This window comes from Urocampus carinirostris, chromosome 10, assembly GCF_059441175.1.
Source record: "Urocampus carinirostris isolate Australia breed hairy pipefish chromosome 10, RoL_Ucar_1.0, whole genome shotgun sequence".
Lineage (NCBI taxonomy): Eukaryota > Metazoa > Chordata > Actinopteri > Syngnathiformes > Syngnathidae > Urocampus > Urocampus carinirostris.
The window spans coordinates 14978955-14994870 of NC_142358.1; the positions used below are offsets into that span (position 1 = coordinate 14978955).

Below are 15916 nucleotides of genomic sequence, written 5' to 3' on the forward strand. Positions count from 1 at the left end.
TAAGATAACCATTCACCATTAGCAAATCGCCCACATTGAGAACATTTTGGGATGGTATTTTTCATTTTTGGCAAAATCATGAAAAGATAACACGTTGAAAATCAAAAGAAATGTGATCAATCTACAAAAGAGAACACTCAAACACTCAAATCAGGGTAAATGATTCTGACAAGGATAATGGTTAAACTGATCCAGTGACTGTATTTAGTGAAAAAGCAAAATTTGAAATTTAGAACTGACAATTTGAAAAAAAATTGTTTATCTTCTAGTTAGAATTTTGGGATAGAATGCTCAAAATGGATAGGGCATCTTATAGTGGGGATTTTGATTTTCACTTAAAATAAATATAAAGACGTGCAACCAGTCGGAGTGCCGATGGACTACCAGAAACCAAATGTGTTAACGACAGTACAGACTAAAGTGACGGATAATATGCTAAACCTTAATGTGACGATACAGGCGAAAAGGGTACCGACACGCCAAAGTCCAGAAAAACCTACACCCACGGCGACAGCACTGAAGAGTGAGGTTACAACGCCGACAGCCAAAAATGAGTGCACGGCCAGTACGTAAAATTCGGGAAATTGTGTAGAAGAGGAGAACCATAACCCTAACTCGGTAGTTGTGTAGGCACATGGCCTCAATGTGCACTGACTTAATTTGACTAATTAACTTAAATTTTTGTGGGCAATCTGTCTTGTTTTATGTTTTGTGTTTGTTCAATGTTGTAAGTGTTTGTATTCTTTCCTGTATTCTTATCTTTCTTGTCTATATGGTTGTCCAGCGTTTAATCGGCCCACGTAACTGAAAGGATTAACAGAAAAATATCGAAGGAAAAGGAAAAAGGGAACAATACAGTGCTCAAAGAGACGAGAAAAACGTTTTTAAAGAGGAAGACGGTTTAAAATGTATTGTTTTAGATAGAACCGATAGCACGTCTCGTTAGGAATCGAAAACGTTCGTTTTTTTTAGAAATCGTTTTGACGCTAAGGGTGTGCAACATAACGTCCGAGAGCCTATGGAGTTCCCAGAAAAATAAATGTTTTTTCAGTTGGAAAACGATGAATTTAGGGGTGAAAAGTCTAGAAAAATTATGTTTGGTTATTTTAGGTGCTTTAGATTATGTTAATGCCAGAATAACACCAAGAAAGGATAGAATAATAACAAAAAGAAAAAAGTTAACCTATTCCGGTTTTCAGTTCAAAATTGGAAAATTAAGGAATGTGAAGACGAGGAAAAATCCAATTGAGTGTATTGGAATGGAGTAATTTGGGAATGAAAAGCATTGTTGTACGAGAATAGTGGAAAAGCGTGAGTAAATTCTTTCTTTTCATTGAATATGGAGGGAAAATTCATTGAGTCGAATAAAAATGAGTAAGATGAATCATTGTGGATCAATGCACGTCATTTTCACATTAAGTAGGTGAAGCTAAGATAGTAGATTGAATTGGTTTGGAAAATAAATAAATAAGTGAGATGGTTATATGTCAATTTCCCATTAAACTAGTGGGCTAAAAAGAATGTGTTAGAGGGCGTAGGAGAAGGGAAAGTTATGTAGAAAATGGATTGTTGGCAGAGCAAGTAAGGAAGTTACAAATACAGAAAGATAAATGTAAAAGAAGGTAAAAAGGGGAGAGATAGTAGGCATTGAGGAAAAGAGAAGAGTGGGACATGCAAGTGACAAAAGGAAGGAATGTAAAGGGGAAAAAGTAATTAAATGAAATATTTTTGTTGACAATTGGCCGGAGTTAAAGAGCATATATTCCGGATGGACGTGTATAGCTAGATACCATCGGACAACCGAGAGGAATTCCAGAGGAATTTAAAGTTAGGAATGAAATTAAGTCTGGATTAGAATCAATGTTTATCTGGATAACTCCGAATAAGAACGCAGAATGGATTAATTAAATTTATTACAACCAGCAACGTTTTTACATTAACGAGGCCTTTAGTGCAGTAGGAGAGCAAAGCGATTTTCTCTTAGCCAGTAAAGGAGGCGTGTGTCATATGATAAAGGAGGAATGCTGTACTTATATACCTTTAAACACAGCCGCAGCAGGAAGCTTCACGAAAGCACTGTCGAAGATTCGTGAGTTGAGCAATGAAGTGACAGTAAATACTGAAAAGAACAGTATCTCTTTTGATTGGTTCTCGTCTACATTTGGGTACTGGGGTAGTCTGTTAGCGAAGGGGGATTCTTGTACTAACTGTCGTAATAATTATGTGTTTGTTGTGTTTCTGTGCCATACCTATTCTTGAAAGAGGAATTCTTAAGACTTTTGGAGAACAAATGACAGTAGTGGCTAATACTAGGGTGGCAGAAGCTCAATGAGCACAGTTAGTGATTAAATATCCAAGCCTATTCCTTAGTGAGGAAGAACAGATGACTCAACTAAATTTAACGCCTTGAATTTTATCTGGCAACGTTGATAGTCAGTCTACATTATAATAAAAAATGGAGCATCTGCGGAAAGAGACACATATGATGATCTGGACTGAATACGATATCAATTAGCACTATTGTTAAACACGCAACACACTATATAGCACTAGGAATAACAGCAACAAATATATTGGTTTCTGATTGTGATTCTTTTGTTGGTATGTCACACTGCCGGGGAGCAAGCTGCTGTCTAGGATGGTCAGGATGCATCGTCGCTTCCGGGTTTTTGGCTGCATGGAAACTGAGCGTGATGCCTGCTGGGATGAACACTCACTCCAACATCTGACTTCACGACACCCGTTGACGAATACGACAGTGCATGGTCTTCAAAATGTTCGCGGGGGTCAGGCCAAAAGCCAATGTGTACACTGTATCACTATCCAGTCATGCACTCATCTTGAAATGTATCGACGACTGTTACCAAAATTCGTTATCACTTATCAGTTCAATTATTCATTTACCTTTATCACGTACCGATCAACCGTCGACGGTCCACGTGTATAATCCAGTATGTACGGATAAAGATAAATGAAGGGGGGGTTAGTGCATGGGTCAGATGTTTGGAGTGTTGGGGGTTTTTGTAAATGAAACATGAACAATGAAAGTTAGAATGATCACAGCAGGCTGACCGCCAGAATTTTATTTTATTTTCGATTCGCGTAAACTCTGTCCGTGTATTGATGTGTATGATTTGTAATACTTTACCACTACCCTGTATTCATCTTTGATTTTAGTTTCCATTCAAAGTGGGAGTATAAACTCCCAAAAGGGGGGATAAGGTAACAGAAGAAGAAAAAAAAAAAAAAAAGGGGGGATATGTTGTGGCAAATACACTTGCAAATGTAGAATGGATTTGCATACATGTAGAAATTTAGAAAGACTTGCTTACAGTAGTGGGAAACGGTCGGGTAGACATCCTTGAAGATACTCTTGGCAGACATTAAGTTTCCTTGAAGATAGCGTGCAAGGGACGGGACGCTCTGTACTTGATACGTGATACAGGACCGCCTTTTGGGGTGTACTCAATCGAAGCCTAATCGTCACTACCAGCTTTAAATACATTGTCATGTTCCTAGCTCTGTGAGATCTTTATTGACGCATCAATAAAGTGACATCTCCCTCTGTAACGAGACTGGCTCCTGTCTATTTCTCTTATCCACATATGAGAAGACTTTTCTCTCGATTATCGGACCTCCAATTTCTACAACAATAGAAATTTCAATATATATCTAACAGTTATTTAACAAAATGTATTTTATTTTAATTAACAATTTATTTGTTTGTAAAGCATATTTATAAATTCGAACATCTTACATTTTACCATATATAAATGTAAACGCGAATATTACATCTCATTCTGACTCTTAATCATGAAGTACTTATTAGATACTAAGCAAAGCATTAAAAACAAATAATTGCTATAAATGACACATTACATCGACAGCAGTTTGAGTTTTCCAATTTGCTACTGCTTCTTAACAACATTGATGTCTTTGCTGAAATGCTGCATTTGACTAGTAGATTGTAGCGTGTCCTGAAAAATACATTGCACAAAATACCACGATCAACCAGTACTACATCAGTGATACACCGGTAGACTATGATGTACGTAGTGAGCAACCCTACTCTAAAGAGTGACCTAAACCAGTCAATGGCCAATCCATAAATATAAGTATATGAGTTGGACATAGTTAATGACATGATGTTCAAGGGCCCTCTGTGTTACCATGTTAAATTTCCTTAGACTTTATGAAGGAAAAGCCTTATGAAATAAAAAGGGGATTCTACAGTAGACTGTAATTGAATATTTCTTTTCAGGAAGCCAATTTCGAGCAACCATACGCACTGATCATATATTTTTATGGCTCAATTGGTTATCGCCACTGAAAAATAACAGTAAGTGAGTTTTACACACACATTGTTGTGCCACACATTCCTCCAAAGAGGGACCTACACGAAGCCAGTCGTTGGCCAATCTCATCAATGAACATAGTACACAGTTCATTCCGTGTTACGATGTTGTATTGCTTTAAGAAGTAAGACTCTGAAAGTATTAGGTAAAATATAGTTAAGGAAGTAAACAAAAAAGATAAAATGAGAGAAATACTACCTATAACGAGCAGAATTTTCAGCCAAAATAATACAACAGTTTACTTCAAAAGATGTTTCACCATTTCCATTTTTACCCTTCGCAAAGAGCAGATAACAGATAGAGCAGGTGAACTGCAATCAGGGGAGGGAGGTGACGGTGTGGCTCATCTGTCATCATGAAAATCTAAAATAAAACTTATATTCAATGGTATATATCTTTAGTGTAAAAAAAAATCTCATTTAACTTCACAATTTTGGGATTTTTATATTCAAAATGGCTGAATTTTCACATTATATTATAAATATTATTATTGCAATAAGTATGTAGAATTCTTTGGTGTTGAGCGTCTACAGATGCAAAGTGAGGCATGTAAATATCTTTCCTTAAGGCAGAGGGAGATGGTGAGACCAAGGATTCTGATTCGGTGCACAACTCAGACCCAAATGATTGATTTACTGAGTTTAATTAGCAAGCCATCTACAAGTTAAAGGAATAAAGTAATTTTTTCACTTTGGTTGGTCTTTCCTTCTTAAAAGAGGATTACCTATCGGGGCTTCTGTTCAAAAGGAGAAGCGCATATACTTAATTTATAAGTTAAGGCAAGACTACAACATTTTTCTTCTACGCTACAGCTTATATATCGCTTTCTTGTCTGTTCATTGATTTGTTATTCTGACAGTGCCTCAACAGACACGGACCTTACAGTATATCACTGGATAGAGCAGATAGAGAACATTTTCAGAAAACCTGCTTTGGTTTATGTACTTTGAAAAACTATGGAAAACAAAAAAACATGTATACATGCATGCATGATAACTGCATAATAACTCTGCTTTGTGAAAGGTGACAATTAAATACTAACACACAATGTAAAATACCATAGACTCGATAACAAATACCGATTCCAATTCAAGGATCAATTTTAAAATATCTCTAGAATTAATAAAAGGGTTTAGGCAATCTCACTTGCAAGATTCCATATTGAAAAGTACTTTACTTAGGGCAGCGTTTCAATGTAATGGAATTAAACTCAGTTTGCTAAGACTTGGGTGTCACCTTACCTGCCTTAGGCCATCCTTGCTGCTTTGCATGATCCTTAGGGCGTAGTTGGAGCGTTGGCCTTTGCTGTTGAATTCGATGTGGCCCGTTAAACCCTCCAGTTCGACCTAATAATCATAAAACATCAAAGCAAATTAATCAATTTACCTTTAATTCCATCCCACTTTCCATTCATCAGTGACGATGACGACCAATTACACTATTTTACCCTCTCCTTCGGATGTCATAGACAAAAATACTGATGAAAACATCCCTGTAATATCACCCTTATTATAAGTGACATGTGGTTGGGAATGCATCTGGTTAAGCACAGTCAGATTTACACATAAATTAACATACATTCATTCATTTTTTGATTGAAAGGGTAAATAAGCATTATATAAATGGTGGGGTACGTAGTTTGAGGTGTCCTTTAAAATTTGGAAATATAATTATTTTCTCTATTAAGTATGTGTTAAAAATGCCCAACTGAGTTCAAATAGCCTTTATAAATGTTTTCCACCGCACCTATCTGCTTATATCATCAGTGTTCTGGCCACGTAGCGCGTTATGCTGGAGGAAAGAGGCGGAGGGATGGGGGGTGACTCATTTCATGCACCTGCTCACAGTTTTCTTTTATTCTTGCTTGAAAATGGTAAAAGAAAGAAAAGGACTGTTTCAAATACAGTCTAAATACCAACCTCCCAGAAGATGAGAAAATAAGTTAATTTAAACACTTCTAAGATAGAAGCATACGTACACGCGCCACAGACGCAGCTTGACAGAGGCTGCAATGATGATTATAGCCAGAGGATGGAATCAGTTAGTAGACTATTTTGAAGTTACTAACACCACAATTAACTGTCTTGTTGTCATTTTGACGCTACGGGAAAAAAATGTTTTATCGTCAACTTCTGAATTAATTATATGCACTGCTCCTTTAAAATAAAAGCATCGATAGGTAATCCTCCAGTCAATGCAACAAGAAAAAATTACAGTAAATTGCAGACTACAAGCGACGACCTTTTTTTCCTACATTTTATACAATTCAGCTTCAAATACAGTGCAATTTATTATTTTCTTTTTTGACTTTCGTGATAAATTAGTTCATGTTTTGCCAACATTGTTTATATGCTACTTAACAAAAGCAAAATAGGAAGTTAGTTTACTTTATTACTTATCCTTTTTAATCACGAACTGACAATATTTTAACTTTGTCACCCACATATCAAGTCCTCAATTCATACATCCGAATTGAACAGCATTGAGAGTTATCCATCAAAAATGCTACACTTTAATCTTAAAGAAATGATAACAAGCAAAATTCAATTCTACCCATTACTGTCGGAACCACTGATGACAACAACATAAAAACACATCTCTCTGATGCAATCTGGCTCTATTGTCCGCAGATTGGTCTCCCTGCCGCTGGTGTCTAGAACATTGGTTTTCAACCACTGTGCCACGACACACTAGTGTGCCGTGAGAAATTATCCAATGTTACTTTTTAAATTTAAAATTTTATAAAACAGTTATAAATCATTTTCTGCAAATATTATGTCATTGTCAAGTGTCTGTGCTGTAAAAACTGGGGGTATTATAAATTATATTGTAATTAAACATACTGTTCAGTGTCATTTTATAACATTTTTGGTTAGCGGTGTGGCGCAAAATGTTTCCAATGTAAAAAACGTGCCCTGGCTCAAAAAAGGTTGAAAAACACTGGTCTAGAATAAAGGGTTCATTCGTGTTTTCTATAGGCAAAGTAGTAAATATGTGCTCATCTTTGTTATTGCCAACTTTAATGGTCACATGATCTGAAAGCACGTGACGTAAAGAACTCGGAGGTGTGAGTAATAAATGAAAATGGAATTGTTCATTTTTATAGCGTTTTAAGCCATTAAAATCTGGGACAGGTTGTACAAAGACAACATTGACTTTTGTTCTTTAATTTGAGCGTGCGGCTTTTAATCAAGTGCAGAATTCATTTATTTATTGGATGGCTTGATCTTCTGTTAGCATGCTAACATTATCACTAATTCTATTATCTGGGGCTTTAAAGTGTGCACCAAATCAGAATCCTTGGTCTCAATATCAACTTTTTCCATGAGGCAAGATGATTACATGCCTCATTCTGGATCTGCTCAGCCCAATAATACATTACCAACTAATTGTATTAAAACTATTCATAATATTATGTGAAAATTAGGATATTTTGAACATGAAAAATCTATATGAGTGATAACTGACACTAAATAAAAATAAGCTTATAATATATTCTTTATTTTATATTTCTATGATGGCAGGTAAGGTGTGTCTACCCTGACTGCACATCACTGGTTAAGGACTGCCATTCTAGACTTATTATTTGCATATTTATTTTTTTGTAATCTTAATCTATCATCTCTGAGTTAACAAACCTTTTTGCTTTTCTCATATTTTATCAACGTTTGTCAAGTGTGGTAGAGCAAATCATTAGGGAGGGGAGAAAATGTGCATTGCGAAACTTACATTTTTGATGATTTTGAAAAATGACATTAGAAAATTGTGAAGATAAATGAGAAATAACTTTAACACTGACGAAATTGAACAATTTAATATATTTATTAATTTTAGACTCCCATGATGACAGGTGAGGCACAGCCAGAACTGCCTCCCCTGACCGCATGTCACAGCTGTTTATTTATTTCAGCTCTTTGAGTAACATAACCTTCAAAAGGACATTGATGTATAGCTTAAGGAACAATCCCTGATTTATATAGACAAGAATCACTCCCTTTCCCAAAATAATAAACACTTCCATAAAGGCTCGTTGAATTATTATTATCTTATTTTTTCATGCCGTACAGCTGGGGCCAACTTACCATCCTAAGGTAATTCATCAGGCTTGTGCCGTGCTCCCAGATTTTGGAGGACTTGCAGGAGAGCTGAGTGGCGCCTACATTTTGGCTCCGGTTCAGTTCCTGGACCGCTGCCACCACCGCAAAAACCGCATCAAAGAGAAGAGCCGAGGAGAGCTGCGCAAGCGAGAGGACGAGTAAGAAAGAGGAAGATGCATTTATTATGAATGCAAAGACCAAAATTCGGAGAGGAACATGCCGTTGGGTGAGCAATCCTCTGGGAGGAGACCATGATAACTTTATTCTGTTTGCAATATTATACACCTACAAAGGATATTTCACAGTGTGCCAGTATGTCATATTGGCTAATATTGTGAACTGTAGTTCATTGTTTTGAAAACTAAATCATTGTCGCTATTGGCCAATCACGTTGATGTTCTTTGCCCTCCACAGTCTTCAGGGCAGATCTGCTTTAGTAACGTGAGCCATTAAAAAAAAAATAAAGGGTTCAGGAGGAACAGGTTGGAATTTCTTGTTTGTTCTCTCTCCTGCTTTCCTTGGACCTTCAAAATCTATTAGCGTCTTCTTTAGTTTTTTGAGTGTCAACTAAAGTGTAAACTTATCAGACCATGATTAAATATTTATCTCCATTCGATAGGGTCAAGAACACAAACAAGAGTGGCCACTATTTTGTGCATTCAGAGGTCAAATAATCAATTAGCAAAATAATCAAAATTTTAGGTGATTCATCAAAATTACATCATATTTTGAATTATCCATCCTTTCATCTATCCATCCATTATCTGCACCACTTATCCTCAGTAGGGTCACGTGGGTGCTGGAGGTCATCCTAGCAATCTTCGGGCAGTGAGCACCCTGAACTGGTTGCCAGCCAGTCACAGGGCATTTGCAATTATAAATCCTCTAAATATTAACCTTTTTAAAGTAAATTTTTCATTTGCATATATTTTAATGTTCCTCTATAGTAGAATACGGATTAGTTTTGTGTTGAGTCAGAATAAAACATTCAAGTAGTTTTTTTGTCTTTGTTTTTGTCGGAACCAGAACAGGAGGACCCAGATGCGTGAAGTTAACTCACAAGTTTATTGAGATATATAGGAAAAACAAACGCCAGTGATCCGGTGCTCGCTGGACTAGGGAAGCAAGCCGCTTACGGGATCGGAGCGTGTTCGTAATGCGGAAGTTGATCTTCCAGAACGGGAGACAGTTTGGACCGGCTGCCTAGTGGTAACAAGAACATCAACAATATAAAAACAAAAAAATACTGATTCGAAACAAAAATGCATGAACTCAAATATAAACATGCATTTTCGAAAATGTTTGTAACAAACAAACCAAACATTTTGAAAACAAACAGCCCCCCCAAAAAAAAAAAATACAAAAATGAAAATAACAACGAAGAGTAAACTTTTGACGGTACCTTAATAAACATATGGTCTTTTTTTTGTGTAAAATTAAGACGCAGCACGGCGACTGAGTGTTTAGCGCGTCCGCGGCACAGTTCTGAGGTCATGGGATCAAATCCAGCTACAGGCCTTCCTGTGCGGGGTTTGCACTTTCTCCCTGTGTTTGCATAGGTGTCCTCCGGGCACTCCGGTTTCCTCCCACATTCCAAAAACATGCATGTCAGGTTAATTGGCCGGTCCAAATTGTCCCTAGGTGTGAATGAGCGAGTGAGTTGTATGTCTCTGTGTGCCCAGCGACTGGCTGGCAACCAGTTCAGGGTGTCCCCAGTCCACTGCCCAAAGATAGCTGGGATGGGCACCAGCACCCCCGCGACCCTACTGAGGACAAGCGGTGCAGATGATGGATGGATGGATCGATGAATTAACACTGGTTATCTTACTGTGTAAATATCTCACAGTCATGTTTTTATAAAACATACAAATTTTATCTTAAAATCCCCTATTACTGATAATCTGAATAGAATATAAAAAATGGGGGGGGGGGTTATTATTCATTAATAAAACTGTATCATAATATATTGTCATTTTCAGGTTTTGTTGGCTGTTTTTTCTTCTTCTATTTCAGACCGGTCGGAAAAAAATTTTCTGGGAGAAAGTGGATTCTTGTTGTTAACAATCTGAGACATATAACATTAGACTGCTCATTCAACCCAAAATGTTCATTCTCAAACTGACCTCAAGCCTTCTGGTTTACACTCAAAGTTTGTTAAAAGTGGTTCAGTCTAGTATTTCAAATGAAATATGGAGCCCAGTGCAGGCAATTATGTTCAAGGGAAGACAACAGCTGTGTTCATAAATTAACTTATTGTAATTAAATGGTTGATTTACATCCATTTCAAGTCATTATGAACCCCCCCACAAGGTTCCCGCCCTTGTAAACACTTTTGTTAAAATTTGAAAATGCAAATGTAGAATGAAAAGCGAGGTGTTGATTACAGGCTGTTGCCATAAATTGATGTGAGCGGGGTGTGCTTTGCACCTCACATGGAGCCACGTACATTATCACTACATAACTAGATTTAAGTTCTTTTTAGAACAATGTTGCATTGCAGCGAAAAAGAACAATAATTTTATTTTTCACTTGAAAAGCATGCAAAAAAATGCCATGACAAAAGATAATTCTCTGATGTCTCGTGCTTGGTCAACAACTTTTGGCCACAATTAGCAAACATACGCCGTTTAGCAAAATGGGGCAGTAAAAATAAATACAAAACACGGATAGCAAAAATGGTACTGTAAAGATATGTATAAATAAAAAATGAAATAGATTAAAAAATGTAATCAGATCAAATAATATATATATAAACATAAGAAAAACATATACCAAAAAAACATCCTGCAGATGCTGTCAGTATGAAAAGTACTGTTATTTACACACTGGGACTGTCCTTTGTTATTTTTTATTAATGTGTGTATTTATATAGCATTGCTTTTGGTTCCATTTTTATGTATGTATTTGTGTTGAATTTCCAAATAATATTTAAAAATTTGTTGATTTTTACATTGTCGTATCTTATTATTTATGTTTTTAATTCTTAATAGTTTTGTTTCTGTATACATACATCTGTATTTGGTTTAATTAGCTACATTTTTACATTTGTTTTAATTTAATTACTGTTATTTTATTTCCATTTGTATGCATGTATTAGTATTTAAAGTCCAAATTGTATTGAAACACATAAAAAAACACATTTATTTTTTCACGTTTGTCTAATTATTGAAGGTATTCCCATTTACATGCATTTAGTTGGATACGTTTTTGGTATGTTTGACCTTATTTTTCTTTTTTATCTATTTATCCATCTATTTATTTATTATTACTTTTTTGGTTTTTACCTATTTATTTATTTATTATTTATTCGATTTCCTTATTTTTTTTAAATGTTTATGTAATTATTCATTCATGTTATTCTTTTTTTTTTCCCAATTATATGTCTTTATTATGAATTACTGTATATTTCTATATTTTTTTTGTTCCAAATTAATTTATTCATAAGTGGGTGTGAACTCTATTGTTATTTTTCATTTCATTTTTAGATATTTATCAATGTTTCTGAATTATATTGGCACATTTATTTTTAATTTTGTATTTATTTATTTATCTGTTTATGTGTTTGTAATCATCCATACTATTGTTTTAATTCAGATTCCTTTTGTACAAGTAATTAAACAATTAAATTCATTCATTAATTGTTACTTTTCGGCAGCACGGCGGCGCAGTGGTTAGCGCGTGTGCGGCACAGTTCATGTCGTGGGAACCTCCTGCGTGGGTTCAAATCCAGCTCCAGACTTCATGTGCGGAGTTTGTATGTTCTCCCCGTGCTTGCGTGGGTTTCCTCCGGGCACTCCGGTTTCCTCCCATATTTCCAAAACATGCATTTCAGGTGGCTTGGCTGGTCCAAATTGTCCCTAGGTGCGAATGAGCGAGTGAGTTGTCTGTCCCCGTGTGCCCTGCGATTGGCTGGCAACCAGTTCAGGGTGTCCCCTGCCCACTGCCCGATGATTGCTGGGATGGGCTCCAGCACTCCTGCGACCCTACTGAGGATAAGCGGTGCAGCTAATGAGATGAGAATTGTTACTTTTCCTTAAACATATTTATTTCTGTTTAATTCCTGATTTATATTGGTATGGTTTTTTTTATGTTTACATCCATTTGTTTGTTATTTTCACTATATTTTATTCCCATTCATATGCATTCATCTGTATTTAATTGAAAATCTATGTAAATATTCACATATTAGTTTCTGTTCATATGAACTTATTTTTATTTAATTTATGAATTTTACTTATCTATGTTCTTTTAAAATGTGTATTCATGTTTGATTTTTGAAACATTTGTACATATTTAGGCAGTTTTTACACTTATTACTTATTTTAGAAATGATTTTTTTAATTATTAATTTTGGTTTCCTTTTAGGGCAGCACAGCGGCACAGTGATTAGCGCGTGTGCGGCACAGTTCTGTGGTCATGAGATCAAACCTCCTGTGTGGAGTTTGCATGTTCTCCCTGTGCTTGCGTGGGTTTCCCACATTCCAAAAACATGCCTGTCTGGTTAACTGGCCGGTCCAAATTGTCCCTAGGTGTGAATGAGCGAGGGAATTGTCTGTCCCTGTGTGCCCTGCGACTGACTGGCAACCAGTTCAGGGTGTCCCCTGCCCACTGCCCGAGGATGGCTGGGATAGGCTCCAGCACCCCCGCGACCCTACTGAGGATAAGTGGTGCAGATAATGGATGGATGTATGGATGGATGGGTTTCCTTTTATATACATTTATTCTCTATTTAATTTATGAATTATATGTAGTTACCTGTTCATTCATTTTTTTACTCATATACTATTATTTTTTCCTTTAACTTTTGGCACTTTTCATGTCCCATTATGTTCTTCTCAAACCCTCATTTTGCCTTCTGTATGCTGAGTCTGCTCCAATAAGCATTCATGAAATATGTTGCTAAATCCCAGCATGCATTGAAAAAAAGCCACTCTTCTCTTTCAAGATTGTCTATTCCGCAATGCTCTTCTCTAAAAAAAACAGCCTACTGTGATGCGCTTGGATGTCACTTTCAGATCAGAGCCTTTCTTCCTTCAAAACATGCATAACATCCATTTAACTTCCTTCCATGCCTCATCTTGGCAACTTCTGCTCCACACGCTGACCCACACAAATAACCCCCTGGCTGATGATGCGCACGATAATGATGCTGCTATTGAGAAGGGAGAAGAGCTGCGTGCTTTATAACTCCCTAATTGGTTAATGGCACATTAGAAGTGAAGTGGCAACTGCGGATTTCTAAGAAGCATGGCCTGAGTCTTCTATAGGTTTGACGAATGGAGACATTGACTGAATGGAGACGAATGCAGTCGTGTTGTTATGGCAGCGGAAAGATCCACAGCAGTTTCCATTAAAGTCAATACTCTTATCTATGGCAGTGTTTTTCGACAAGGGTGTCCAATTTTATATTTAGAAAAAAAAAACATGCCATGGTCCAGTTCCTGTAACTGTTGTGAAAATTATACTGATTCAACACACTCAGTGGATGAAATCTAATGTTTCTGTTCGTTCAAATCATGCTTTAAGAAGTTAGGGAACGTGGGAACAAGTCAGGCTTATTACACAAAGATATTATTGACTTCCCCCTTCATATTTTTCTTATTCAATTTCCCCTATGTTCCTGCTCGGAGCCTTTGCCTGGAAAAGGCTGGTCTATTAATGATTCCAAGAGACTGGAAGAAACTGAAGGTTCGAGAGCGTTCTCCTTTTGAGCCCCTTTAGAATGCTCTTCCTTCTGAGATTTGATCTGAAACCTCAGTGGAATTGTTTGAATTCAGGGTTAAAACACACTTATATTCAATAGCTTATGAGTGTTGTTGACCATATACTCTTGTCATCTTGTCCTTGAGGGAGAACAATGAGCCTGTTTGTTGCACGGTGAATGCATCTTGAACCATCGTACCTGCACTTGGACCTGTGGTACGGCATCATCTAGAACCTCTTGCAGCCGTCAGGATTTTGGAACAGGAAGCTGTCAACTGGACATTCTTATTACCTCCATTCCATTTTGATGATGTCTGTGTATTGCCTGTTGATGCCCTTGCAACATCAATTGCAGCCTGTCCATCATTGGAGAGGGATTACCTAATGTGCAGCTCCTTCTCAAGGTTTCTTTATTTTCCTCATGCTGAGGTTTTTGAATTTTACCTTGGCCTCAAGTAGGCTTCAGATTGGGTAATGGTGCAATAGTAGTCGACACTTTTTGTAATTAAGGGATATACAAACAAACATGACTTGACTTAACTAGAGTCAGATGGCTCTATCATATGCTGCCTATGCGGGGGAGGGTCCAGTTTAATATTTTCAGGATTGGAGGACGTTATGCCTCGATTTTATTTCCTTGTGTAAATAAAGAAATAGCTAAGTCCCATCATCTTGCATTATGTCTCCAATCACTCGTTAGGATTCATTTTTTGGACATCATAACAAACTATCCATGTCATTAATATTTCTTTCCTCTTTATATTTTAATTATCTGCTCACGGAGTACATGTTCAGTAATTTATTTAAAGGTGGTTTGAGGTGTCTCTAAAAATGTTGAAGTTTTAAGATGTTAATATGTTATATGTTTAATATGTTCGGATTTCTTATCAAAAGGTTTGGGTTCTCTTCTGTTCCCCTTGAAAGTTCAAAATCCATTAACGTCTTCTCTCCTCATATTGAATGTCCTGTTTATAAACTTATCAGTAGTACAGGGAAATACATTGGACAACTTTTTATACTTTTGTTTGACAAATATGTTAAAATTTGCACTACAAAGAATAAATGCATAAAATAAAAACATTTTTTCCATGATCTTTTTTATTTGATTTAAAAAAAATGAAGAAGGTTAGGTTGTCATAAAAAAATGGTTCCACTGGCAGATCCAGTACTTCTCATTTTAAATATTATGCTTAATATAAATAAGCCTAAATTTTGAAAAATAGGCCAATGTCATACTCCAGTAAAATCAAAATGACAATTCTTTTCACCAGAATCAATAACCGCTATAACCTTTTGGGCTATGCTGAAAAGAAATTATAAGAAAACATAATCCTGTCAATTTAGCCAACTTGTACATTTTTCCTTTTAAAAACAAGATATATGGTGCTTATTTTCAAATATTTTTGACGGACAGTACGTCTCAAAATACTTTTAACAAAAAGAAGGGGGCCTTGGTTTAAAAAAGGTTAAGAAACACTGTTTTAAGGGCCAGAATGTCTTCTCTTCTACTAACTCTACTGACAATTACGCCGTATTTGAGGAAAGGTTTGTTCGTCACAAATATTCAATTCTGCATCACTTCTGAAATATAACACTCAGCCATTGCCGTGTGCCTTTTATAGATTAGATCCATTTTGACATTTGACAGCAATGAAAGCAGAGTGGTGCCTGGTGGCATCGGTTTAATCTAGGATTTATGTTTCTTACAGAAAATCCTCTTGCGCGAAATGAATTAAAATGCCTTTCAACTGTTGTAACTTG

At 36.3% G+C, this 15916-nt stretch overlaps 1 protein-coding gene across 4 annotated transcripts in view; it reads right to left on the reverse strand.

Annotated features, from left to right (window-relative positions):
• grik4 (glutamate receptor, ionotropic, kainate 4) overlaps window positions 1-15916 on the reverse strand; it is a 546157-nt gene that overhangs the window by 111541 nt on the left and 418700 nt on the right. For all 4 annotated transcript variants that reach the window (XM_088346500.1, XM_088346499.1, XM_088346496.1 and 1 more), the window contains exons 10-11: window positions 8438-8590; window positions 5597-5701 (exon numbers count right to left, since the gene is read on the reverse strand). In XM_088346500.1, coding sequence (XP_088202626.1) covers window positions 5597-5701; window positions 8438-8590 — 258 coding nt within the window. The remainder of the gene's footprint in view (window positions 1-5596; window positions 5702-8437; window positions 8591-15916) is intronic.